This window comes from Ranitomeya variabilis, chromosome 7 (assembly GCF_051348905.1).
Source record: "Ranitomeya variabilis isolate aRanVar5 chromosome 7, aRanVar5.hap1, whole genome shotgun sequence".
Taxonomy (NCBI): Eukaryota; Metazoa; Chordata; class Amphibia; order Anura; family Dendrobatidae; genus Ranitomeya; species Ranitomeya variabilis.
Window position 1 is genome coordinate 190,582,494 of NC_135238.1, and position 26,706 is coordinate 190,609,199.

At 42.4% G+C, this 26,706-nt stretch overlaps 1 protein-coding gene across 1 annotated transcript in view; it reads right to left on the reverse strand.

Annotated features, from left to right (window-relative positions):
* ZNF804A (zinc finger protein 804A) overlaps positions 1-26,706 on the reverse strand; it is a 188,140-nt gene that overhangs the window by 21,400 nt on the left and 140,034 nt on the right. Inside the window, exon 2 of the mRNA XM_077272572.1 lies at positions 14,315-14,458. Coding sequence (XP_077128687.1) covers positions 14,315-14,458 — 144 coding nt within the window. The remainder of the gene's footprint in view (positions 1-14,314; positions 14,459-26,706) is intronic.

Genomic DNA, 26,706 nt, shown 5'->3' on the forward strand with positions numbered 1-26,706 from the left:
TTTTCAATAATTGAGAAATATTCTTGATTCATCTACTGTGGAAAAAAACATGGTACCATGCATTAATACCAGCATCCCTCATCTATCCATATTACAAATTAGTTATGTAAATTTCTGACCCTACAATTGATAAAAACAATCTGGATATTTGCGATTTGAATGATATATAGTGAATTTTTCCTTACAATATCTTGTTTAACCCCTTACTGACCTCGGACGTACTCTGCCGTCCGAGGTCAGCTCCCCTTCTTTGATGCAGGGCTCCGAGGTGAGCCCGCATCAAAGCCGGGACATGTCAACTGTTTTGAACAGCTGACATGTGCCCGCAATAGCGGCGGGTGAAATCGCGATTCACCCGCCACTATTAACTAGTTAAATGCCGCTGTCAAATGCAGACAGCGGCATTTAACTACCGCATTCGGCCGGGCGGCCGGATATGAGCGCATCGCCGACCCCCGTCACATGATCGGAGGTCGGCGATGCTTCTCCATTGTAACCATAGAGGTCCTTGAGACCTCTATGGTTACCGATCACCGGTAGCTGGGAGCGCCACCCTGTGGTCGGCGCTCATAGCACACCTGATTTTCTACTACGTAGCAGCGAACAGCAGAACGCTGCTATGTAGCAGAGGCGATCGTGCTGTGCCTGCTTCTAGCCTCCCATGGAGGCTATTGAAGCATGGCAAAAGTTAAAAAAAAAAGTTACAAAAAATGTGAAAAAAATAAAAAAATATAAAAGTTTAAATCACCCCCCTTTCGCCCCAATCAAAATAAATCAATAAAAAATAATCAAACCTACACATATTTGGTATCGCCACGATCAGAATCGCCCGATCTATCAATAAAAAAAAGCATTAACCAGATCGCTAAACGGCGTAACGAGAAAAAAAATCGAAACGCCAGAATTACGTTTTTTTGGTCGCCGCGACATTGCATTAAAATGCAATAACGGGCGATCAAAAGAACATATCTGCACCCAATTGGAATAATTAAAAATGCCAGATCGACACGCAAAAAATAAGCCCTCAACCGACCCCAGATCATGAAAAATGGAGACGCTACGAGTATCGGAAAATGGCACAATTTTTTTTTTTTTTTTTTTTTAGCAAAGTTTGGAATTTTTTTTCACCACTTAGGTAAAAAATAACCTAGTCATGTTAGGTGTCTATGAACTCGTAGTGACCTGGAGAATCATAATGGCAGTTCAGTTTTAGCATTTAGTGAACCTAGCAAAAAAGCCAAGCAAAAAACTAGTGTGGGATTGCACTTTTTTTGCAATTTCACCGCACTTGGAATTTTTTTCCCGTTTTCTAGTACACAACATGGTAAAACCAATGATGTCGTTCAAAAGTACAACTTGTCCCACAAAAAATAAGCCCTCACATGGCCAAATTGACGGAAAAATAAAAAAGTTATGGCTCTGGGAAGGAGGGGAGTGAAAAACTAACACGGAAAAACGAAAAATCCCAAGGTCATGAAGGGGTTAAGAAGAATCTACTTGCGAATATATGGCACCATCATGGGTGCATTGTGAACACCGGCATACGCTAAACACTTACATGGATTTTGGGAGAGACAGTGTGAGTGCAATACATTAATGATGGAAAAAAAACTGAAGTTGAATTCTTTTAACTGTTATTATTTCTCCATAAAGCTAACATCTAATTTTGATAAAGGGAAAATTGATTTTCTAGATGTCTCTCTAATCGTAGATGAGAGGGAGTTCATTCAAACAAACGGTTTATAGAACGAGTCCTTTGGTTATGCTTTGTTATCTACAACATCAGAACATATTCTCACTGCTATCTTCACGGGTCTTTTTTTGAACGATAAAATGAACTTCTTTTTCAGAAGAAAGATTTTATTAATAAACTGAAGATTAAATCCAATGTTCAGAGATTGTGGAGACAGTGGGTGGTGTACCAAACAAGGCTATTAAAAAATCTAAAACTGCGATAAGACAAGATCTATGAAAAATAAAACTGGACAAGCACATCTGGTGAAAAGTCACAAATTATAGCTGCCTTTAACCTCTTAATGACTGGGCTATTTTTTTCCATTCCCTTCACAGAGTATTTATTTTTCTATCCACATAGCCGTATGAGGCTTTGTTTTTTGCAGGACGAGTTTTACTTTTGAATGACGCCATTGATTTTATCATGTAATGCACTAGACAGTCAAAAACAAGAATTCCAAATGCGTTAAAATCTAAAAAAAAAAGTGCAATTCCACAATTGTGTTTTTTTTATCTTTTCATTTACTATGTTTACTTTACATTAACATTGACCTGGCAATATGATTCTCCAAGTCAGTGTGATTACACAGATATCAAACGTACATCGTTTTTTTATTTAAGTGGTAAGAAAAAATAGTCAATTTGTAAAAATAATAATAATAATAATTTGCGCCCTCTTATTGCATTTTAGTGCAATGTTACAGCAGCCAAAAAAATTTAATTCTGGTGTTTGGCCATTTACTAATCACATTAATTTATTTTAGATTTTGATAGATCAGACTGTTACAGATGCAGTGATACCAAATATGTGCATTTTTTATTTTTTATTTAATTGTTTATTTTTAATGGGGCAAAAGGGGAGTGAGTTGAACTTTTATATTTTTTTGTTTTGTCATATTTAAGAAATTTTTTTTCCACTTTTTACTGTATTTAAGAGTCCCCTTACTAGGGGACTTCAAGCTGCAATCATCCGATAGCTTGTACTATACATAGCAGTGCTATGTATAGCAAAAATCATTATCTCCTATGAACGCCAGCTAAACGCTGACTTTTACAGGAGAATTGTCATGACAAGCAGGGAGGTCTTCAGCAGACCCCAGACTCCTATGTCCACCCATCGGCACCCTGAGATCACATCACTGGTATGCCGATGGGCACATGGAATGACGCTCTCCCCTTCCGGTGTGTGTTAAATGCTGCTGTCCGAGATTGATAGCGGCATTTAGCATGTTAACAGCTGTGAGCGGATGTTATATATTATATAATATTATGCGCCCTTGTTTTAAAATTACCACACCATTTGGTAGAGCAGAATCTCATCCATGTCTGTATGAAGAAAAATGGAAGTGCAAGGTGAGCTGGTGCTGTCGGGTTTCAGTCTGGATACAAGGTAGTGTTTTAAAAAATATTCTACTTCTTTTGTGCAATGTGTTGCAGGGATGGATCGCCCATCATCAGGCCCCGTATAAATAGAAGCACACACAGAAGAATAAAAATACATAAAGAATAATTTATGGTTGTTCATCTTTCATTAAGTTCCAGCTCAATATGTCCGTTACATTTGTAAGAAGTAGAATAAGAGCCGTTTTCCGATATAAATAAAAATATGCAAATTTCAAGGTATTAGGCATTATGTCAGGATTTATGTGAGCTCGAAAGGGAGATAGTCAGGGTGGCAATTTTATCAGTTTCCTCGTTATCTTAGAAAATTATAGACTTCTTGTTTTAACTGTATATTCTACAAAAAGTAGAAATGAGTGATGTACCGTTCACTGTCTGTTACAAACTTCTCTTCTTTTATGGCTAAATAGAGCTGTAAGGGGCGCAATAAGTGACAAGAAGAAAGCATTTAGAGAACTAAAGGAAGTAGGTGGTAAGGAGGCAATAAATAAATACAGAAAATTAAATATATTCTGTAAAAAGCAAATCAAGGCAGCTAAGATTGAGACAGAGAGACTCATTGCCAGAGAGAGTAAAAATAATCCCAAAATATTCTTTAACTACATAAATAGTAAGAAACTAAAAAATGTTAGTGTTGGCCCCCTTAAAAATAGTCTGGGTGAAATGGTGGATGAGGATGAGGAAAAAGCCAATATGCTAAATGACTTTTTTTTCATCAGTATTTACACAAGAAAATCCTATGGCAGACAATATGATCAGTGATAACAAAAATTCCCAATTAAATGTCACCTGCTTAACCCAGCAGGAAGTATGGCGGCGTCTAAAAAATCATTAAAATTGACAAATCTCCGGGCCCGGATGGGATACACCCCCGAGTACTGCAGGAATTAAGTACAGTCATTGATAGACCATTATTTTTAATCTCTAAAGACTCCATAATAACAGGGTCTGTACCACAGGACTGGCGTATAGCAAATGTGGTGCCAATATTCAAAAAGGGGTCAAAAACTGAACTCGGAAATTATAGGCCAGTAAGCTTAACCTCTACTGTGGGTAAAATCCTGGAGGGCATTCTAAGGGATGCTATACTGGAGTATCTGAAGAGGAAGAACCTCATGACCCAGTATCAGCACGGGTTTACTAGGGACCGTTCATGTCAGACTAATCTGATCAATTTCTATGAAGAGGTAAGTTCCGGACTGGACCAAGGGAGCCCAGTAGATGGAGTGTATATGGACTTTTCAAAAGCTTTTGATACGGTGCCACACAAAAGGTTGATACATAAAATGAGAATAATGGGGATAGGGGAAAATATGTGTAAGTGGGTTAAGAGCTGGCTCAGGAATAGGAAACAAAGGGTGGTTATTAATGGAGCACACTCGGACTGGGTCGTGGTTAGTAGTGGGGTACCACAGGGGTCAGTATTGGGCCTCTTATTTTTAACATATTTATTAATGACCTTGTAGGGGGCATACAGAGTACAATTTCAATATTTGTAGATCTCCACTTTGCACTGACGAGGGGCAGTACCCTGAAACACAGTGTCTGCAAATTGAGATTCTGGTTTGGCTATTATCCTAAGTCATATGACAAGGCTCATTAAAGGGTGGACGTTGACTGTTAGGATTGCTACTTCCAATAGGTGGCACTAGAGTTCTAGTCCTCTTCCTCTCTGAAGAGACAATTTGAATATTTCCCAGAGGAGCATTGCGGCTTTAAGTCTCCTCACTAGTGTTGAGCGATACTGTCCGATACTTGAAAGTATCGGTATCGGAAAGTATCGGCCGATACCGGCAAAGTATCGGATCCAATCCGATACCGATACCCGATACCAATACAAGTCAATGGGACTCAAGTATCGGACGGTATTCCTGATGGTTCCCAGGGTCTGAAGGAGAGGAAACTCTCCTTCAGGCCCTGGGATCCATATAAATGTGTAAAAGAAAGAATTAAAATAAAAAATATCGCTATACTCACCTGTCCGACGCAGCCTGGACCTCAGCGAGGGAACCGGCAGCGTTGTTTGTTTAAAATTCACGCTTTTACTTGGTTACGTGAAGTCCCGGCTTGTGATTGGTCAGGGCGGCCATGTTGCCGGGACGCGGACCAATCACAGCAAGCCGTGACGAAATTACGTCACGGCTTGCTGTGATTGGTCCGCGTCCCGGCAACATGGCCGCCATTAACCAATCACAAGCCGTGACGTCACGGGAGGCTGGACACGCGCGCTTTTTAAAAAGCGCGCGTGTCCAGCCTCCCGTGACGTCACGGCTTGTGATTGGTTAATGGCGGCCATGTTGCCGGGACGCGGACCAATCACAGCAAGCCGTGACGTAATTTCGTCACGGCTTGCTGTGATTGGTCCGCGTCCCGGCAACATGGCCGCCATTAACCAATCACAAGCCGTGACGTCACGGGAGGCTGGACACGCGCGCTTTTTAAAATGGGCGCGTGTCCAGCCTCCCGTGACGTCCCGGCTTGTGATTGGTTGCGCCGCGGTCAACCAATCACAAGCCGGGAGGCTTGTATAATACATCAGCTGAGAGGTGATACATGGGAATGTGAGACACATCCTGCAAATTCGACCAAACTTATTATGCAATAATTGATGTTTTGACAACATTGGCAGTTTCCCCTTGTTTGGTTTAGTTCATCCTCACTCATTTTGTGCGCCGCGGTCAACCAATCACAAGCCGGGAGGCTGGACACGCGCGCATTTTAAAATGCGCGCGTGTCCAGCCTCCCGGCTTGTGATTGGTTGATCGCGGCGCAACCAATCACAAGCCGGGACGTCACGGGAGGCTGGACACGCGCCCATTTTAAAATGCGCGCGTGTCCAGCCTCCCGTGACGTCACGGCTTGTGATTGGTTGCGTCTCCCATGTGACTGCGACACAACCAATCACAAAGCCGGGACGTAATTTTAAAATCCTTAAGGACCTGAAATTACGTCACGGCTTGTGATTGGTTGCGTCTCCCATGTGACTGCGACGCAACCAATCACAAAGCCGGGACGTAATTTTAAAATCCTTAAGGACCTGAAATTACGTCACGGCTTGCTGTGATTGGTTGCGTCGCCCATGTGACTGCGACGCAACCAATCACAACGCCGGAACGTAATTTTAAAATCCTGAAGGACCTGAAATTACGTCACGGCTTGCTGTGATTGGTTGCGTCCCGGTCACATGGGCGGCACGCAACCAATCACAAGCCGGGACTCACGTAAAGGAAAGAAAAGCGCGAATTTTAAACAAAGAACGCTGCCGCTTCCCTCGGTAAGGTGCAGGCTGCGTCGGAGAGGTGAGTATAGCAATATTTTTTATTTTAATTCTCTCTTTTACACATTTTTACATTAATGTTGTTTCGATACCGATACCCGATATCACAAAAATATCGGATCTCGGTATCGGAATTCCGATACAGCAAGTATCGGCCGATACCCGATACTTGCAGTATCGGAATGCTCAACACTACTCCTCACCTCAACATGCTTATCATGTCACTCTCCACAAGGAGAAACGATACTTCTTGGATCCCGGTCAGACGCCTCTCAATCAGCCAAACCAGATCTCCACTTTGCACTGACGAGGGGCAGTACCCCGAAACACAGTGCCTGCAAATTGAGATTCTGGTTTGGCTATTATCCTAAGTCATGTGACAAGGCTCGTTAAAGGGTCGACATTGACTGTAAGGATTGCTACTTCCAATAGGTGGCACTAGAGTTCTAGTCCTCTTCCTCTCTGAAGAGACAATTTGAATATTTGCAGATGACACTAAACTCTGCAGGGTAATCAATACAGAGGAGGACAATTTTATATTACAGGATGATTTAAGTAAACTAGAAGCTTGGGCTGATAAATGGCAAATGAGCTTTAATGGGGATAAATGTAAGGTCATGCACTTGGGTAGAAGTAATAAGATGTATAACTATGTGCTTAATGCTAAAGCTCTGGGCAAAACCGTCAATGAAAAAGACCTGGGTGTATGGGTGGATGACAAACTCACATTTAGTGGCCAGTGTCAGGCAGCTGCTACAAAGGCAAATAAAATAATGGGATGCATTAAAAGAGGCATAGATGCACATGAGGAGAACATAATTTTACCTCTATACAAGTCACTAGTGTGACCACACTTAGAATACTGTGCACAGTTCTGGTCTCCGGTGTATAAGAAAGACATAGCTGAACTGGAGCGGGTGCAGAGAAGAGCGACCAAGGTTATTAGAGGACTGGGGGGTCTGCAATACCAAGATAGGTTATTATACTTGGGGCTATTTAGTTTGGAAAAACGAAGGCTAAGGGGGGATCTTATGTTAATGTATAAATATATGAGGGGACAGTACAAAGCCCTTTCTGATGATCTTTTTAATCATAGACCTGAGACAGGGACAAGGGGGCATCCTCTACGTCTGGAGGAAAAAAGGATTAAGTATAATAACAGATGCGGATTCTTTACTGTAAGAGCAGTCAGACTATGGAACTCTCTGCCGTATGATGTTGTAATGAGTGATTCATTACTAAAATTTAAGAGGGGACTGGATACCTTTCTGGAAAAGTATAATGTTACAGGTTATATATATATATTAGATTCCTTGATAGGGCGTTGATCCAGGGAACTAATCTGATTGCCGTATGTGGAGTCGGGAAGGAATTTTTTTCCCCAATGTGGAGCTTACTCTTAGCCACATGGTTTTTTTTTGCCTTCCTCTGGATCAACATGTTAGGGCATGTTAGGTTAGGCTAATAACTATGTTTATTGGAATAAGCTGCAGAAAAGCAAAATGTAAAAGTCCAGGATGCAAGCTACATACGTGTAGGATATTTCTAATTGCATAACACTTAGATGGTCCTAAGTGTTATGTGTCATCACATTCCTTATAAGCGTGAGAATGTGTGATTGCCATGTAACCACCATTTCTACGTTTTCAATCCTCTATACAAAAAAACGCATCATACACTAATGGGTGGAGGTGGATTATTCCGACAGGGGATATGGGCCATAGTAGGGTTCAGTAATGGAACGACTTATCTCATTTTTACAAGTACTCTCTGAATTGTAAGGTGCTGGGAAATATGTTTCTGCTATAGAAATAAAAAAATATATATTATAATTTTCTCACTTGCTCCCTATGCCTGTTATATTTTTTTTTTGTAACAGATGGCAAGTGCTTCTCATTGCTACTTCTTGGCTCATATTTGCTATGGTCTATGATTGAAGGATAGGACCACTTTGCTGATGCAGCGAAAATTGGTCTCTGTCCTTTACACTAATCCAGAGAAGATGGTAATGGCGCCATAGTAGCAAGCTCCTAATGTTTTTGTTGCATTTCTTCAAAAAGTGTTCAGAGGTCATAATATTATTAGGTAGAGGGAATGCTGCTTTAAGCACCACTCCAGGGTTATTTTTACCACTGGAGTTGAGTCACTAATGTAAGTTCCCTGCCTCAGTCTCATACTTACCAGATGACATCTTCTTCTGTTATCAATGTTCCTCTTCTTTAGGTTGCGAGCTCCCCGATTGCTCCAGTGTTTGCTGGAAGAGCCAGAAGTCACACATCAATGAAAGTCTATGAGGACCAGAACGAGGCAAGAACGAGGCTCTCATAGACTTACACTGAGAGCTTGTGACCGTTACCTCTGACCTCCAGTCAGAAGCTGCAGTCACAAGATGGCGAATTATGACCAGAGTGGTGAGGACAAGAGCTGAAGACAGCTGGTAAGGATAACACTAGGGTCAGGGAATTCAGATTAGTGGCACCACTCCAGCATTGAAATTAAAAAAACAACCTGCTGGAGTGGTGCTTTACCTACAGGAATAAGTGTGCCTGTGCAGCAATGTTTAGGTAGAGGGGGTGAGGAGCACAACTGTGGGGATGCTGAGTATAAAAGGAAATTAAAGAAATTAGACTGGATGGGCTGGCAGTGCACCACTCACCGAGAAGGGTAAATGCAGCCACACTTCACTTTGTCATGTCGGGCATCTTAAAAATCCAAAACATTTCTCTCTAGTTAAAAAAAGAGTAGTTTTGGATTTCAGAATTGTCAGACTGTTTAAGAGTCCTAAATTGCAGCTTGAAAGTTTGAAGGAATAATGAAAAGGTGATGTATATATATATATATATATATATATATATATATATATATATATATTCTGTGTGTGTGTGTATATATATATATATATATATATATATATATCTCAATGTTTCACCTTTGCCGGAGAGGCTTCCGGAATCGTGTTGCCTAGGCAACCTATCCACCTACTCTTCCAGCTGCGTCTCCCACTATTTCTTTTTAACTTCTAGCAAGGGACACAACTGAATCCAAAGTTCTGGAATCAAAAAACACTAAAAAATGTATGAAAACCAGAAGCTCTTGTAGGCTCATATAGTTCTTTCTTAATATACTTATCTAAGGGGAAAGTTAGGTATTATATATTCATGAAATAATATTTTTATTACTACTTCCACTGATGTGGGAACACATAATATTAATGCTTCTCTTCCCTGTGGTACATTACAAACTACACTGCATGTTTGCCATCCATTGTATAATTAGTGACCTTTCACTTTGAGCAAAATTATTACGTGAGCCATTTTTAAAAATTTGGTACAAAAGAGACACTAATGAATACCACAAGGCAAAAAAAAAGAAGAAAAGTGACTGTAAAAAAAATGTAAATGATGAATCAGGCCCGTGTGCCTCAAACCGCAACTTAAAACATGCTCCTTACACTATTTCTCTAACACAGTGCTCTTCACACCATGCTCCTTACTATGTGTCTACACTACACTTTTTAAGCTAACCTTTTTACATTAATCTTCTTGAAAGCTCTCATTAAAAAGGGTTTTCTCATGAAGACAACCCCTGTCTGTATGCCATATAGATGTCATAGAAGAGAGTCCACCCGTAAAACCACCGTCCATGAATCAAAGTGGAAAACTGTTCTGTAGGACTCGAGCTGTCCCTTTATACATGCAAAGTAATTGTTATCAATGACCCAGGGGTGGACATATTATTTGTGCAACGTGTGCAGCCACACAGGGGCCCAAGAGGTAAGTGAGCCACCTTCACCTTCCAATTATCAAGCAAGTCTTGTCACAGACACAAAGAGGGGCACATATTGTTCTTCCACAGGGTCCTTCTTTCATCTGGAGTGACCCCTAAATAATATTGTATTACGCCAACTGCACACACTTCCCTGAACCTGTTAAAAACTGAACTCGTGTTTTCTCCCTCTACTATCCTACCTTTGCCTGACATTGCCATCTCCGTGTGTGGTTCCACCATTACTCCCAAGCAACATGCCCACTGCCTTGGGGTCATACTTGATTCCGAGCTTTCATTCACCCCCCCCACATCCGATCCCTGACTTGCTCTTGTTATCTGCACCTCAAAAACATTTCTAGAATTCGACCTTTTCTTACTTTCGACTCTGCAAAAACTCTTACTGTTTCTCTTATTCATTCTCGTCTGGACTAATGTAACTCTCTACTAATCGGCCTCCCTCTTACCAAACTCTCCCCGCTCCAATCTGTCCTGAATGCTGCAGCCAGGATCATATTCCTCACCAATTGTTATTCTGATGCCTCTACCTTGTGCCAGTCATTACACTGGTTACCCATCCACTCCAGAATCCAGTACAAACGTATTACTCTTATCCACAAAGCACACCATGGCTCAGCACCACCCTACATCTCCTCCCTGGTCTTAGTCTACCACCCTACCCGTGCCCTCCGTTCTGCTAATGACCTGAGGTTAACATGCTCAATAATTAGAACCTCCCACTCCCGTCTCCAAGACTTTACACGTGCTGCGCCGATTCTTTGGAATACACTACCCAGGTTAATATGATTAATCCCCAATCCCCACAGTTTTAAGCGTGCCCTAAAAACTCATTTGTTCAGACTTGCCTACCGCCTCAACGCATTAACCTAACAATCCCTGGGTGGCCTATTCAAAAAACTTAAACCATAATCAGGTTCCTCGTATCATGTTCTCATACACTTTATACAGTTAATAGCCCTCTGTGTCCGCTACATACTTAGGCAGTTAACTGGTTCATACAGCTTTACATGAACACCTGATTCTTACATTATGACTGGTCTGAACAACGAAAGCAATTGTTACCATCCACCTCTCGTGTCTCCCCTTTTCCTCATAGATTGTAAGCTTGCGAGCAGGGACCTCATTCCTCTTGGTATCTGTTTTGATCTGTGTTTATTGTTGATGCTGTAACGTCTATTGTCTGCACAAGTCCCCTCTATAATGTAAAGGGCTGCGGAATATGTTGGCGCTATATAAATAAAAATTATTATTATTTTTCCCTAAGCAAGATCAACTGTTTGCTGAGAATCCGCTTTTATATACAGTATATATATATATATATATATATATATATATATATATATATATATATATATATATAATTCAGCAGTATGCATGAGAAAAAGTAATACCTGCCTAATAATTCCTATAACAGCATGCTTTTGAAGAAATATTTGCAATGATAAACAGTTTAAGCTGAAGGTCATCGTTAGTGTTGAGCATTCCGATACCGCAAGTATCGGGTATCAGCCGATACTTAGCGGTATCGGAATTCCGATACCGAGATCCGATACTTTTGTGGTATCGGGTATCGGTATCGAAACAACATTAATGTGTAAAATACAACATTAATGTGTAAAATAAAGAATTAAAATAAAAAATATTGCTATACTCACCTCTCCGACGCAGCCTGGACCTCACCGAGGGAACCGGCAGCGTTCTGTGCTTAAAATGCGCGCGTTTCCTTCCTTCCGTGATGTCACGGCTTCTGATTGGTCGCGTGCCGCCCATGTGGCCGCGACGCGACCAATCACAGCAAGCCTTGACGTAATTTCAGGTCCTGAATGCAGAAATAGGCATTCAGGACCTGAAATTACGTCACGGCTTGCTGTGATTGGTCGCGTCGCGGCCACATGGGCGGCACGCAACCAATCACAAGCCGTGACGTAATTTTAAAATGCGCGCGTGTCCTGCCTCCCATGACGTCACGGCTTGTGATTGGTCGCGTCGCCCATGTGACCGCGACGCGACCAATCACAAGCCGGAACGTAATTTTAAAATCCTGAATGCCTAGAATTAGGCTTCCAGGACCTCAAAATTACGTCACGGCTTGCTGTGATTGGTCGCGTCGCGGCCACATGGGCGGCACACGACCAATCAGAAGCCGTGACGTCACGGAAGGAAGGAAACGCGCGCATTTTAAGCACAGAACGCTGCCGGTTCCCTCGGTGAGGTCCAGGCTGCGTCGGAGAGGTGAGTATAGCAATATTTTTTATTTTAATTCTTTATTTTACACATTAATATGGTTCCCAGGGCCTGAAGGAGAGTTTCCTCTCCTTCAGACCCTGGGAACCATCAGGAATACCGTCCGATACATGAGTCCCATTGACTTGTATTGGTATCGGGTATCGGTATCGGATTAGATCCGATACTTTGCCGGTATCGGCCGATACTTTCCGATACCGATACTTTCAAGTATCGGACGGTATCGCTCAACACTAGTCATCGTAAGTAATCCTGCTTCACCGGCACTCTGCGATCTCCTGAGATGTCTATTGAAAAACAGATGCTTACGCTGCAGTTGTTCACTCGTGTTGTTCTACATCTCTCTGCACTAGTTGGGAGGATGCCCTGAGCACTTGACTTCAATATTTTGATTCCAATTGTATTAGCAGTGAGCTGGTTTACTTAGCTAAAGGTAAATAAGTAAGGATTCAGCATTACTATATACATTAGGTTCTTTGCTGCCAGTATAAGAATTGTTCTTCTAGAAAAGAAAATTTGGCTTTTCTGTTCCCCACGTGGGAACCGCAAATATTTGATAGAATTAGTGATAATCCCCCACATAGCACTGTTCACAGCCAATACACTCTCAGCTCTATGACTGTCTCTAGAGGGACTTGCATTTTGATTTTCCTCGGCCACACATAGACTAGGGTTAGCGTGATATAAAACCCTGTTTACAAGTGTTTTTGGACTGTAGTCAGGACAGAAATAACCCACAATATGTACCCACTAGGATAAACAGCTGCTACAGGTGCCTGGCAGTGACTTATTTCCTTCTCTAGTCTGAAATAAACATGCATGCTTGGCAGAGCATGCATGCTAATGGTGGAGCTAAATGAAAGCGCTGTCGGCCAAATAAGCGTTTGGCCTCTAGTTATCTAATGTGTATGCTCAACTTTAGATGCATACAAATTCAATACTTTTAGAGAAGAATACCTGTGAATTACAGTATGTGGTAGAACTTGTCACAATATTTTATGAAGAATTCCAGATGATAAGTGAGAAAAAACCCTCTGTGCACCTACATAAAGAAGCACACAAACTCAATTTTTTTTTCTCTAATCCTTTCTAACTGTATATGTGATGTAACGTAGGTCCATTAAAATACTTGCTGGTCCCCACATCGCTTTAGTCCTTTTCTGGATCACGCGAGCGCTCCTCATTTTTCCTAGCTCAAGGACTGCTGTGCGAGCAGTGCTACTTCCACTAACATAAGCCTATGGAGCCTCAAAACAAGCCTCCATAGATTTACATTAGGAAAGTGATTTCCAGTCCACCCATAAATCCCTGTGTGATCTGACCAGTTTGATTTGAAGCCATGTGATCGAGACAAAGAGCGGACCAGCAACGACAACCAGGGAAGACGGAAATCGGTAAACTATTTTAATGCATCTAAACTACATCATACACATATTTAAAAAGGATTAGGCAATACAGTTTTAGCTGGTAGTGCTTCTTTAAGAAGTCAGAAACTCATAAATAGAGTTGAGCGAATTTATTCGGATTCAGTTCTGAATACGATAGGCAGTGAATATTGTTTTTGAAATATTCGTCGAACACAGTCGAACGTCGTTAGAATCAATGGGAGTAGAAATTACCAAATATGTTCGGAACCAATCAACAAACAGACATTCGGCATGAATAGGGTACAAATATGGCACAAATATGGCAAATTCAGATTCGGCAACCGAATACGAACACATTTGCTCAACTCTACTCATAAACCGACAAAATGGGTTCTGACCATTTTATGGGTTCTTTACAATACAGATCAGTAATATAGCTTAGTGCATGTGTCATAATAAAAACATTTTGACATTCTGCAATGTAAGGCAGATGACGAAATCTTACCTGTTTGTGTGCGTGATCATAAGAATTAATATGGTTATCGAATTCCTGGTGTTTATAATATTGCTTATCACATAGCTCACAATAGAAATTTGCTTTCAGCGATTCCAATGCATTTCCTCTTGAATTTTCCTTTTCGGACAAGTCCTTAAAGAAAAGAAGTGAGATAATTATTGATTTGCTTAAGTGAACATTGCAACCCGTTAAGTAATTAAGCCAATGCGCTTAGACTTGTGTTGTTTTTAGCAGCTCCAGCCTAATGGTTTTTGGCCTTTTAGTAGGACCAATCTATAAAAACACAACTTCTGTACTGGTACAAAGCATGGCTGAAAGATTGCTCTGACGTAAAACGCAATCACATTGACTTTGACTGTTTTTGACAGTTTCCTTCAACCCCTACCACCCCCCAAAAATACTACACAGATAATGTGTACACAAGAGCTAATCAAACTCTCAAGCAAATCTCTATTTTTTCTTTATCTGAGAGCTGCTTGATCTTTGCAGAACCCAATTATTTATCATGTTTACTTATATAGCGTCATCATATTCCGTAGCGCTTTACATACATTATTGTCACTGTCCCCAATGGGGTTCACAATCTAAAGGCCCCGTCTCACTAAGCGATTTACCAACGATCACGACCAGCGATACGACCTGGCCGTGATCGTTGGTAAGTCGCTGTGTGGTCGCTGGGGAGCTGTCACACAGACAGCTCTCTCCAGCGACCAACGATCAGGGGAACAACTTCGGCATCGTTGAAACTGTCTTCAACGATGCCGAAGTCCCCCTGCAGCACCCGGGTAACCAGGGTAAACATCGGGTTACTAAGCGCAGGGCCGCGCTTAGTAACCCGATGTTTACCCTGGTTACCAAAAAAAACAAACAGTACATACTCGCCTTTCGGTGTCCAGGTCCCTTGCCGTCTGCTTCCTGCTCTGACTGAGATCCGGCCGTACAGTGAGAGCAGAGCGCAGCGGTGACGTCACTGCTGTGCTCTCACTTCTCACTGTACGGCCGGCAGTCAGTGAGAGCAGGAAGCAGACGGCAAGGGACCTGACGGACATCAGAAGGCGAGTATGTATTGTTTGTTTTTTTTTACATTTACGCTGGTAACCAGGGTAAACATCGGGTTACTAAGCGCGGCCCTGCGCTTAGTAACCCGATGTTTACCCTGGTTACCAGTGAAGACATCGCTGGATCGGTGTCACACACACCGATTCAGCGATGTCAGCGGGACCTCAACGACCGAAAAAAGGTCCAGGCCATTCCGACACGACCAGCGATCTCGCAGCAGGGGCCTGATCGCTGGTACGTGTCACACATAGCGAGATCGCTATGGAGGTCGCTGTTGCGTCACAAAACTTGTGACTCAGCAGCGATCTCGCTAGCGATCTCGCTATGTGAGACGGGGCCTTAAATGACTGTACCTATCAGTATGTCTTTGGAGTGTGGGAGGAAACCGGCGAACCCAGAGGAAACCCACGCAAACACGGGGAGAACATACAAACTCTTTGCAGATGTCGTTGAACGTGGTGATACCAAATATGTGCATTTTTTGTTATTGTTCTCTTTTGAATGGGGAGAAAGAGGGATGATTTGAACATTTATTTTTTTAATTTTTTAAATATTTTTAAAAACATTTTTTCTTTACTTTTTACTTGCTTCAATAGTCTCCATGGGAGACTACTAGCTGTGATCATCCGATCGCCTGTGCTACAGCCCTGCTCTGTGCAGCAGAAATGCTCACTTGCTATGAGCCCTGACTGGTCAACTGCTGCACTAAGTTTCTTTGGCTGACCACTGCATCCATGGTCCTTGATGTGGCCTATTTTTTGCTGTTGCTTCATTAACCCCTTCATGACCTTGGGATTTTCCGTTTTTCCGTGTTCGTTTTTCGCTCCCCTCCTTCCCAGAGCCGTAACTTTTGTATTTTTCCATCAATTTGGCCATGTGAGGGCTTATTTTTTGCGGGACGAGTTGTACTTTTGAATGACATCATTGGTTTTAGCATGTCCTGTACTAGAAAACGGGAAAAAAATTCCAAGTGCGGTGAAATTGCAAAAAAAGTGCAATCCCACACTGGTTCTTTGTTTGGCTTTTTTGCTAGGTTCACTAAATGCTAAAACTGACCTGCCATTATGATTCTCCAGGTCACTATGAGTTCATAGACACCTAACATGACTAGGTTATTTTTTATCTAAGTGGTGAAAAACAATTCCAAAGTTTGCTAAAAAATAAAAAAAAAATTGTGCCATTTTCCGATACTCGTAGCGTCTCCATTTTTCATGATCTGGGGTCAGTTGAGGGCTTATTTTTTGCGTGCCGAGCTGACGTTTTTAATGATAGCATTTTGGTGCAGATACGTTCTTTTGATCGCCCGTTATTGCATTTTAATGCAATGTCGCGGCGACCAAAAAAACGTAATTCTGGCGTTTCGAATTTTTTTCTCGCTACGCCGTTTAGCGATCAGGTTAATGCTTTTTTTATTGATAGATCGGGCGATTCTGAACGCGGCGATACCAAATATGTGTAGGTTTGATTTTTTTATTATTGATTTATTTTGATTGGGGCGAAAAGGGGGTGATTTAAACTTTTATATTTTTTTATTTTTTTCACATTTTTTTTTACTTTTGCCATGCTTCAATAGCCTCCATAGGAGGCTAGAAGCAGGCACAACACGATCGGCTCTGCTACATAGCAGGATCTGATGTTCGCTGCTATGTAGCAGAAATGCAGGTGTGCTGTGAGCGCCGACCACAGGGTGGCGCTCACAGCTGCCGGGAATCAGTAACCATAGAGGTCTCAAGGACCTCTATGTTTACACTGCTGAAGCATCGCCGACCTCCCATCATGTGACGGGGGTCGGCGATGCGGTCATTTCCGGCCACCCGGCCGGAAGCGGTAGTTAAATGCCGCTGTCTGCGTTTGACAGCGGCATTTAACTAGTTAATAAGCGCGGGCACGATTCTGCCCGCGCCTATTACGGGCACATGTCAGCTGTTCAAAACAGCTGACATGTCCCGGCTTTGATGCGGGCTCTCCGCCGGATCCCACATCAAAGCAGGGCTTCTGACCTCGGACGTACTATCCCATCCGAGGTCAGAAAGGGGTTAAAAGAGCTTGAACAGCACATCTTCAAACTCCAGTCTGCTTTGATATCTTTGCTTGGAAGAGACCTTGCTGATGCAATATACGGTAACTACCTTCTGTCTTGTTGCTGTGCTCAGTCTCGCCATAATGTATGACTTGTGACATCAAAGAAGAACAGGGAGTCCTGGAAATGTTGACTTGGCCCCAACAGATCCTTGATCTCAACAACAATGAGTCTGTCCGGGATTACATGAAGAATCAGAAGACTTTGTACAAGTCTAATCCACAGATATGTAATTAGTTTTCTAAGAAGTGAAGGGGTGGTCAAACCAAATGTTGATTTGATTTAGATTTCTCTTTTGCCTGGCTTATATTCCTGACAGTAAGAAATCCTTACCAACCAAATTGAGGTCAAACCGACCTGTTTTTCCAGTGCATGCAGTAAACAAAGACTGACAATGCAATGTGAAAACAGGTTATAATAACCTATGTCAAGATCTAAATTATTATTGTCTCTATCTCCCTATCATAGCGTTTTATATATATTTTAATTATAGCTTTCTAGTATCAATATTTAAATGTACATTTTTACTTTCTCTTTAAGGGCTTGCTCACACGAGCGTATACATCGGGCGAGTGCTATCTGATGTTTTATCGGACAACATTTTGTAATCCAATTGAACACTAAGAAACAAAAAAAAATGACTTTAAAGGGAATCTGTCTCCTCATTTTTTTTGCGTATAAGCTGCGGCCACCACCATTAGGGGCTTATCTGCAGCATTCTGTAATGTAGATAAGCCCCTGATGTAACCTGAAAGATAAGAAAAACAGGTTAGATTATACTCACCCAGGGGCGGTCCGGTCCGATGGGCGTCGAAGGTCCGGGTCCGGCGCCTCCCATCTTCATGCGATGACGTCCTCTTCTTTGCTTCCTTGCTGTTGAGGACAGAGCAAAGTACTGCAGTGCGCAGGTGCCGGGAAAGGTCAGAGAGGTCCAGCGCCAGCGCACTGCAGTACTTTACGCTGCCCTCAACAGGGCAGAGCATTACACCTGCGCTGGAGCCGCGACAGGAAGCAAAGAAGAGGACGTCATCGCATGAAGATGGGAGGCGCCGGACCGCAAATCCCATCGGACCGGACCACAGCGGGACCGCCCCTGGGTGAGTATAATATAACTTGTTTTTCTTATCTTTCAGGTTACATCAAGGGCTTATCTACAGTATTACAGAATGCATAACAGAATGCTGCAGATAAGCCCCTAATGGTGGTGGCCGCAGCTTATTTACTAAAAATGAGGAGACAGATTCCCTTTAATAGTTTCTGCATTGCTGAATTCCATGGTCCTTTTATAGATGTAAAAGTAGTTGTAACTTACTTTCCAGTTTATGCAGCAATTTTCTACCTTGAAGCATGATCTAATATTGAACCTCATCTGGCTATATGCCTGAAATACACTCTGTACTACTCTAAAATTATTCTTTCTTTTTTTCATCTTACCAATTTTGATTACAGAACAGATAACTGGCACTTTGCCTTTATGCCAAAAGGTGTTTTTTTTTTTTTTTTTTTTAAGCCAAAGTCCAAAATCTTTTATTAAATATTGGCAAGTTTCTCAATAAGGTGATTAAATCTATTATTCATCCTGGATTAGTTATGCTTTAGACATTGCAAAGCCAAAGCTATCAATCTATGCATAATAATCCAATTATAAGAATGGAAAGCATAGTGTCGGTGGAATGGTTTATGATTTGACTGCACCATGCTGTGATGGGTGCGACGTTTATAATGAAAAGTGGTTTAAAAGAGACTTAGAGAAATTAGAGGACCACAAATGGTAGATCAATGAAAGCAACTGATAGGGTTAAAGGCAATGTATCATGAGAAAATGACATTCAGTGTTCTCACAAGTTTCAGTATTAATTCTAGAAAACTAATAATGGATACCAAAGCCTAAAAACGTCACGTAAAAAAAAGAAAAATGAAGATTGAAGAAAAATATGCAGATCAGTAATATAAAAAAGCAAGTCCTTACATGTAGAAAGATACAAAGAGCAGCTGGAAGCTGTAAATCACTATCTGAGTTGCGGACAGGAGTTTCTTCAATAGCGTACAAACCATACACAGTTGTAATAAGATCGGCCCTCACCTGGAGCAGCACATGTAAAATTGCAGATTTACCAATAAAATGTCTACTGTATGATGTGTGATTAAATCTTCCAGGCCATCAAACATGCTGCACATCGGGACTGTCTCTGCCATTATATAGCATATTGAAAATATTGTGACCTCTGATACTTGAGGGAGGTGTCAGTGTTTAGTGGGGATTTGTCATATACCAAAAAATTACCGCACACTCAAAATCGATATGATGCAAAAGTGTTCAACAAATTTATTGCCATAACAAAAAAGGTTGCCACAAGGTAATATGAGCAGTACGAGTAGATAGAACCCAACGTTTTGACCCACCAGGGTCTTATTCATGGGGTTACTAAGGAGATAAAGAAACAGTATCAATAACCAGTCATAGTATAGCAACAATTTAAAAAAGAAACAAGTTTACAGTGAAAAAAGGGTCAAAATATACAAGCGTCAAAGTTGAAGGAATAAATACAAATAAAATAAACACACAACAAAAAATACAAATGAAAAAATAAAAATAGTCACACATTATAAGTGCTCACTATAGGATATCTGAGAAAGGAGGATGAGAAATGTAGGAAGCGACAGGTGTAGTATAGGCCGATTACCGTGGTTTCCGGATGTATATATACAAGTGGCAAAAAAGGAGGGCAGGAGGACAATCCCTTTATTATAGATCCTGTCACTGTGATAGATAAGGTAGCATTATTGTAAAGAGTAGATGTAGTGATGGGACGTCTATAAGCGGCCTGTGTCATAGAGTCCCGGGTATAGACAACCATATTGGGATACATTATGGGAGGGCAGAAGGCAAAATCTGTCAGGCAAAGACATCCCTATTGTAAGTAGACGTGTCCCCTAGTAAAGGGTATTAGTTATCTACCTTAGTGTAAGGCGTTGAGAGGACGTAAAAATCCCAATTAGTAATAGACATCCAGGGTTGGTGGCCGTCACATCCGTGATGGGCCTGCAGGTGAATAACCATACATTGTAATGGGATAAAGGGAAACAGTGTTGACGCAGTGTAAGTAGGTGACTGGGACACCTGTAGTGTGTTGGATACCATAAAAAAGCGATGCTCCCGTGCATAGTTTGATGTAGTGTTCTGCGATGTGGGGAGATGGCGGGTTTATGTGCCGCCGGGGGTACCACTGTACCAGAAGTGCTGGGCCTGCAGGTAAATAATAATGGCACGGGAGCGCCACTTTTTTATGGTATCCAAGACACTACAGGTATCCCAGTCACCTACTTACGCAGGAAGTTAGAGTCTAAAATGTATGAAAATTTCAAGATTTCTATTTTATATTTTTAATACACATTTTTTAAAAAATGCTGCTATTTTTTATTTCCTTTTCATAACCTAATTTAAACAATGGGTCATTTTCTGATAATAGCTTTGCATTAAATATAGAGGCATTGCTTAAAATAATACAGAGAATAAAACATGACACAGTGTATTCAGTGATAAACTCCAGACGTTTAAGTTTAGAGATTAAAAGGAGCATTTTGATTTAGAGAATTATAATTTGAATAATTTCTGTGCTAAAAATCAATATGCAATTTGAGCTGAAATGATTACGCAGCATATTGAAACACAGAAGTGTCTGATATAGTGTAGTGTGACATAAACCTAATAAACCTACTGACTTTTCATAATTATTCATAAATCTAAATATCTATCCATTATGGATTGTGTCCAGGCACTTACTGCAACACTGCAGAATGGAAATTAGAGTTGAAGAGAACATTTCATTATGTTCCGACCGATCATTTATTACATCTGCAGAGGGCTTTACTTGAGAATTTTACTTTTTTTGAGCAAGGAAGGAAGACTGCATAATATGTAGTTTATTATTATATCATATATCAAAGGGGTTGTCCGCTACATAAAACGCCCTGTATAAATATATATATTTATAAGTCCCTACCACATTTGTAATCCTTCTATATTATTTCTAAACACTCTTTCCGTGATTACTTTGCATCTCCGTTCATACTGCACACACACACAAATGATACACCATTTGAAAGGTAAACTTGCCCCCTTCAGCAAGAAAATAGCCAAACAAACCACACATCCACGATGTGATCACAAAATACAGTTTAAACATTAATTTTCATAAACCTGCAGTAAGGAATAATGACCTGCAGGTGGCACCACACTACCCCAAAGCACACTACCACAAAGCTGCTTACAGACATCACAAACAAATCCTAAAATTTGTCTTGGGGGCTTTCCAGCTGGCTGAACTCCTTGCCCAGCTGATATCAGGCACATTGGAGGATAGCACAATTCACTGCAGGTGAGTCACATATGCAAACACATTTGTAAACATGCACTGCCCATTCAATTGCACACTTGCTCCATTTATACTCCACCAACACAAAAATATGATACACCATTTCAAAGGTCAAATTACCTGCAGGTGGCATTTGCCTTGGGGTCTTTCCAGCTTGCTGAAGTGCTTGCCCAGCCTATGTCAGGCAAATTTGAGGATTGCACACTTCACTGCAGATGAGTCACATATGCAAACACATTTGTAAACATGCACTGCTTTTTCGATGATTACTTCACCCCACACACACAAATAATACACAATTTGAAAGGTAAACTTGGCCCCTTCAGCAAGAAAAGACACAAACAAGCCACACATTCATGATTTGATCAATAAATACAGTTTAAACATTCATTTTCAGAAACATGCAGAAAAAAACAATTACCTGCAGGTGGCACCACAACCTCAAGACATTTTTTTAGCCTCTACTTATCAAACCAATTTATTGTATTACCAATAGTGTTGAGCATTCCGATACTGCAAGTATCGGGTATCGGCCGATACTTGCTGTATCGGAATTCCGATACCGAGATCCGATATTTTTGTGATATCGGGTATCGGTATCGAAACAACATTAATGTAAAAATGTGTAAAAGAGAGAATTAAAATAAAAAATATTGCTATACTCACCTCTCCGACGCAGCCTGCACCTTACCGAGGGAAGCGGCAGCGTTCTTTGTTTAAAATTCGCGCTTTTCTTTCCTTTACGTGAGTCCCGGCTTGTGATTGGTTGCGTGCCGCCCATGTGACCGGGACGCAACCAATCACAGCAAGCCGTGACGTAATTTCAGGTCCTTCAGGATTTTAAAATTACGTTCCGGCGTTGTGATTGGTTGCGTCGCAGTCACATGGGCGACGCAACCAATCACAGCAAGCCGTGACGTAATTTCAGGTCCTTAAGGATTTTAAAATTACGTCCCGGCTTTGTGATTGGTTGCGTCGCAGTCACATGGGAGACGCAACCAATCACAAGCCGTGACGTCACGGGAGGCTGGACACGCGCGCATTTTAAAATGGGCGCGTGTCCAGCCTCCCGTGACGTCCCGGCTTGTGATTGGTTGCGCCGCGATCAACCAATCACAAGCCGGGAGGCTGGACACGCGCGCATTTTAAAATTTTAAAATGCGCGCGTGTCCAGCCTCCCGGCTTGTGATTGGTTGACCGCGGCGCACAAAATGAGTGAGGATGAACTAAACCAAACAAGGGGAAACTGCCAATGTTGTCAAAACATCAATTATTGCATAATAAGTTTGGTCGAATTTGCAGGATGTGTCTCACATTCCCATGTATCACCTCTCAGCTGATGTATTATACAAGCCTCCCGGCTTGTGATTGGTTGACCGCGGCGCAACCAATCACAAGCCGGGACATCACGGGAGGCTGGACACGCGCCCATTTTAAAAAGCGCGCGTGTCCAGCCTCCCGTGACGTCACGGCTTGCTGTGATTGGTCCGCGTCCCGGCAACATGGCCGCCATTAACCAATCACAGCAAGCCGTGACGTAATTTCGTCACGGCTTGCTGTGATTGGTCCGCGTCCCGGCAACATGGCGCCGTGACCAATCATAAGCCGGGACGTCACTGGAGGCTGGACACGCGCGCTTTTTAAAAAGCGCGCGTGTCCAGCCTCCCGTGACGTCACGGCTTGTGATTGGTTAATGGCGGCCATGTTGCCGGGACGCGGACCAATCACAGCAAGCCGTGACGTAATTTCGTCACGGCTTGCTGTGATTGGTCCGCGTCCCGGCAACATGGCCGCCCTGACCAATCACAAGCCGGGACTTCACGTAACCAAGTAAAAGCGCGAATTTTAAACAAACAACGCTGCCGGTTCCCTCGCTGAGGTCCAGGCTGCGTCGGACAGGTGAGTATAGCGATATTTTTTATTTTAATTCTTTCTTTTACACATTTATATGGATCCCAGGGCCTGAAGGAGAGTTTCCTCTCCTTCAGACCCTGGGAACCATCAGGAATACCGTCCGATACTTGAGTCCCATTGACTTGTATTGGTATCGGGTATCGGTATCGGATTGGATCCGATACTTTGCCGGTATCGGCCGATACTTTCCGATACCGATACTTTCAAGTATCGGACGGTATCGCTCAACACTAATTACCAATCTACATATATAAATATCTCTCTGTGTTCATCATCTCATTAAATACATTAACATTTGACCAGCTTGATTTTCCTGAAATTGCCTGCGCCCCGACAACCAATGTGCGAAAATTTTGCATGGGCCAGCTAGTCTGTTTTATTTGAAAATTCCCTAATTCCTATTTCTTTAACTTTACTTTCTGTAACATTTTTTAAGAGTGGCATCTAAAACAGCATGTCAACATAAGGATAACCTTGCAGTCACATACCATAGTTTCTTTCACTGCCATCCACGGATGATGTTTGGAATCAATTGCTGTGATGGAGGCATAGTGAAGTAACCGCAGCACCACAGCTTCTGTCACTGCTGCCCTGCAGCTTCTATCACCCCCACCATCCTTTTTTTGTCACTGCTGCCCATAACCTATTATCATAGCCACCACCTTTCTTCTATCACTGCCGCCCAGAACCTTCTATCATCACCACCACCCTTCTTCGGTCACTGCCACCCATAACCTTCTATCATTGCCACCACCCTTCTTTGGTAACTGCCACCCATAACCTTCTATCAGCACCACCACCCTTCTGTCACTGCCACCCATAACCTTCTATATAGTTAAATATATTTGAAGAAATTTAAATTAATGTGTTAATGGTCCTCATCCATCATGGCATCCGGCATCTATATTGTGATACCTCCTGATGAACCGTGCTTGTCCAGGGGTGGATTAAGGGTAGCCAGGGCCCCGGGCTGTTCAGACTCTGTTTGCCCCCCGTTCATGTGACGGGGTCATGCGACGGGGTCATCATATACCTGAACCAGATTATTCCATAAAAATAGTTGCTGAGTGAAACTCCACTTCTCACCTATCACACATTAACAGTTCCAATCACCAGATCACACATATAACTGGCAGCTTTTGTTTTGGCCAAAAGATTTTTCAAGCCGCCACCATAACACGGTAGACACTTTTGGCCCGGCCCTACTCTATTGTAACCTATTAAATATTTGTTAAAATATGCAATACAATTTAGGTATATTTTTATTTATTTTTCAATTTTTAAAATGACCAATAATATCACATACAATGAACAAATACAACACCATGACCAGACCACATATTACCACCAGTGACCGAATAATATCACATTAAAAGAACAAATACCACTGCACCATGACCAGACCACATATTACCACCACAAAGTGACCAAATAGCACATACAAGGAACAAATACCACAACACCATGTCCAGACCACATATTACCACCACATAATGACCTAATACTGCAATACTGATCAGTAATAAAAAAAAAAACAATACTATCACCATAAGTGCCATTATACACAGGAGATCTGTACTTAGTATGCAGTGTCTGTGTAGAGGTTATACGGTGATCACTGGTGACATTATACACAGGAGCTCTGTATATAGTATGCAGTGTATAGTGTCAGTGTATAGGTAACACACTGACTCACCAGTGACGTCTCTAAGTGAAGTCCTTCATCTTTCATCCAGCACAGACCACCATCACTTCTTCCAGCCAGGGCTTATCTCTGCACGAAATAACACAGTTATCTCGAGCTCCGCTTGCAGAACACATTACTTAATTTTTCCCAACTTCTACATTACACCACATGAAGAAAAAGAGGCAACATAGTGTTACTCTACGCAGTAAAAGGACCACCCCCCATTTAAAACAGTATACTCAAAAAATAAAATAAAAACATCACTGCAGTAATAATATCCCTAAATTAGTCCCTATGGTAATAATATTCCCCATCCTGGCCCCATGTATCTCATTCCTGGCTTCAGCCATATGTTCTCCCATCCTGCCCTCATGAGTATCCATTCTTCCCCATATGATCTCCCCATCCTGCCCCATCTGTCTCCATCTTATCCATCCTGCCCCAGATCCAATCCTGCACGATCTGTCTCCAATCCTGCCCCCAATGTCTCCAATCCTGCCCTGTATCTCCATTCTGCCCCATATCTCCATTCTGCCCCCTATGTCTCCAGCATTCTGCCCCATGTCTCTAGCATTTCTGCCCCCGTGTCTCCAGCATTTCTGCCCCCAGTGTCTCCAGCATTTCTGCCCCCAGTGTCTCCAGCATTTCTGCCCCCAGTGTCTCCAGCATTTCTGCCCCCAGAGTGTCCAGCATTTCTGCCCTCAGTGTCTCCAGCATTCAGCCCCCAGTGTGTCCAGCATTCAGCCCCCAGTGTGTCCAGCATTTAGCCCCAAGTGTGTCCAGCATTCAGCCCCCATTGTCTCCAGCATTCTGCCCCAGTGTGTCCAGCATTCTGCCCCCAGTGTGTCCAGCATCTCTGCCCCATCTGTGTCCAGCATTCAGCACCCAGAGTGTCCAGCATCTCTGCCCCATCTGTGTCCAGCATCTCTGCCTCATCTGTGTCCAGCATCTCTGCTCCATCTGTGTCCAGCATCTCTGCCCAACTGTGTCCAGCATCTCTGCCCCCATCTGTGTCCAGCATCTCTGCCCCATCTGTGTCCAGCATCTCTGCCCCATCTGTGTCCAGCATCTCTGCCCTCAACTGTGTCCAGCATCTCTGTCCCTAGTGTCTCCAGCATCTCTGCCCTCATCTGTGTCTAGCATCTCTGTCCCCAAGTGTCTCCAGCATTCTGCCCTGGGCCCCCCAGATCGCTGCTCTCAATTAAAAAAAAAAATTCTTCTCACCTGTCCGCACTCCTGTGGTGAAGCTCCCTACACGCAGCTG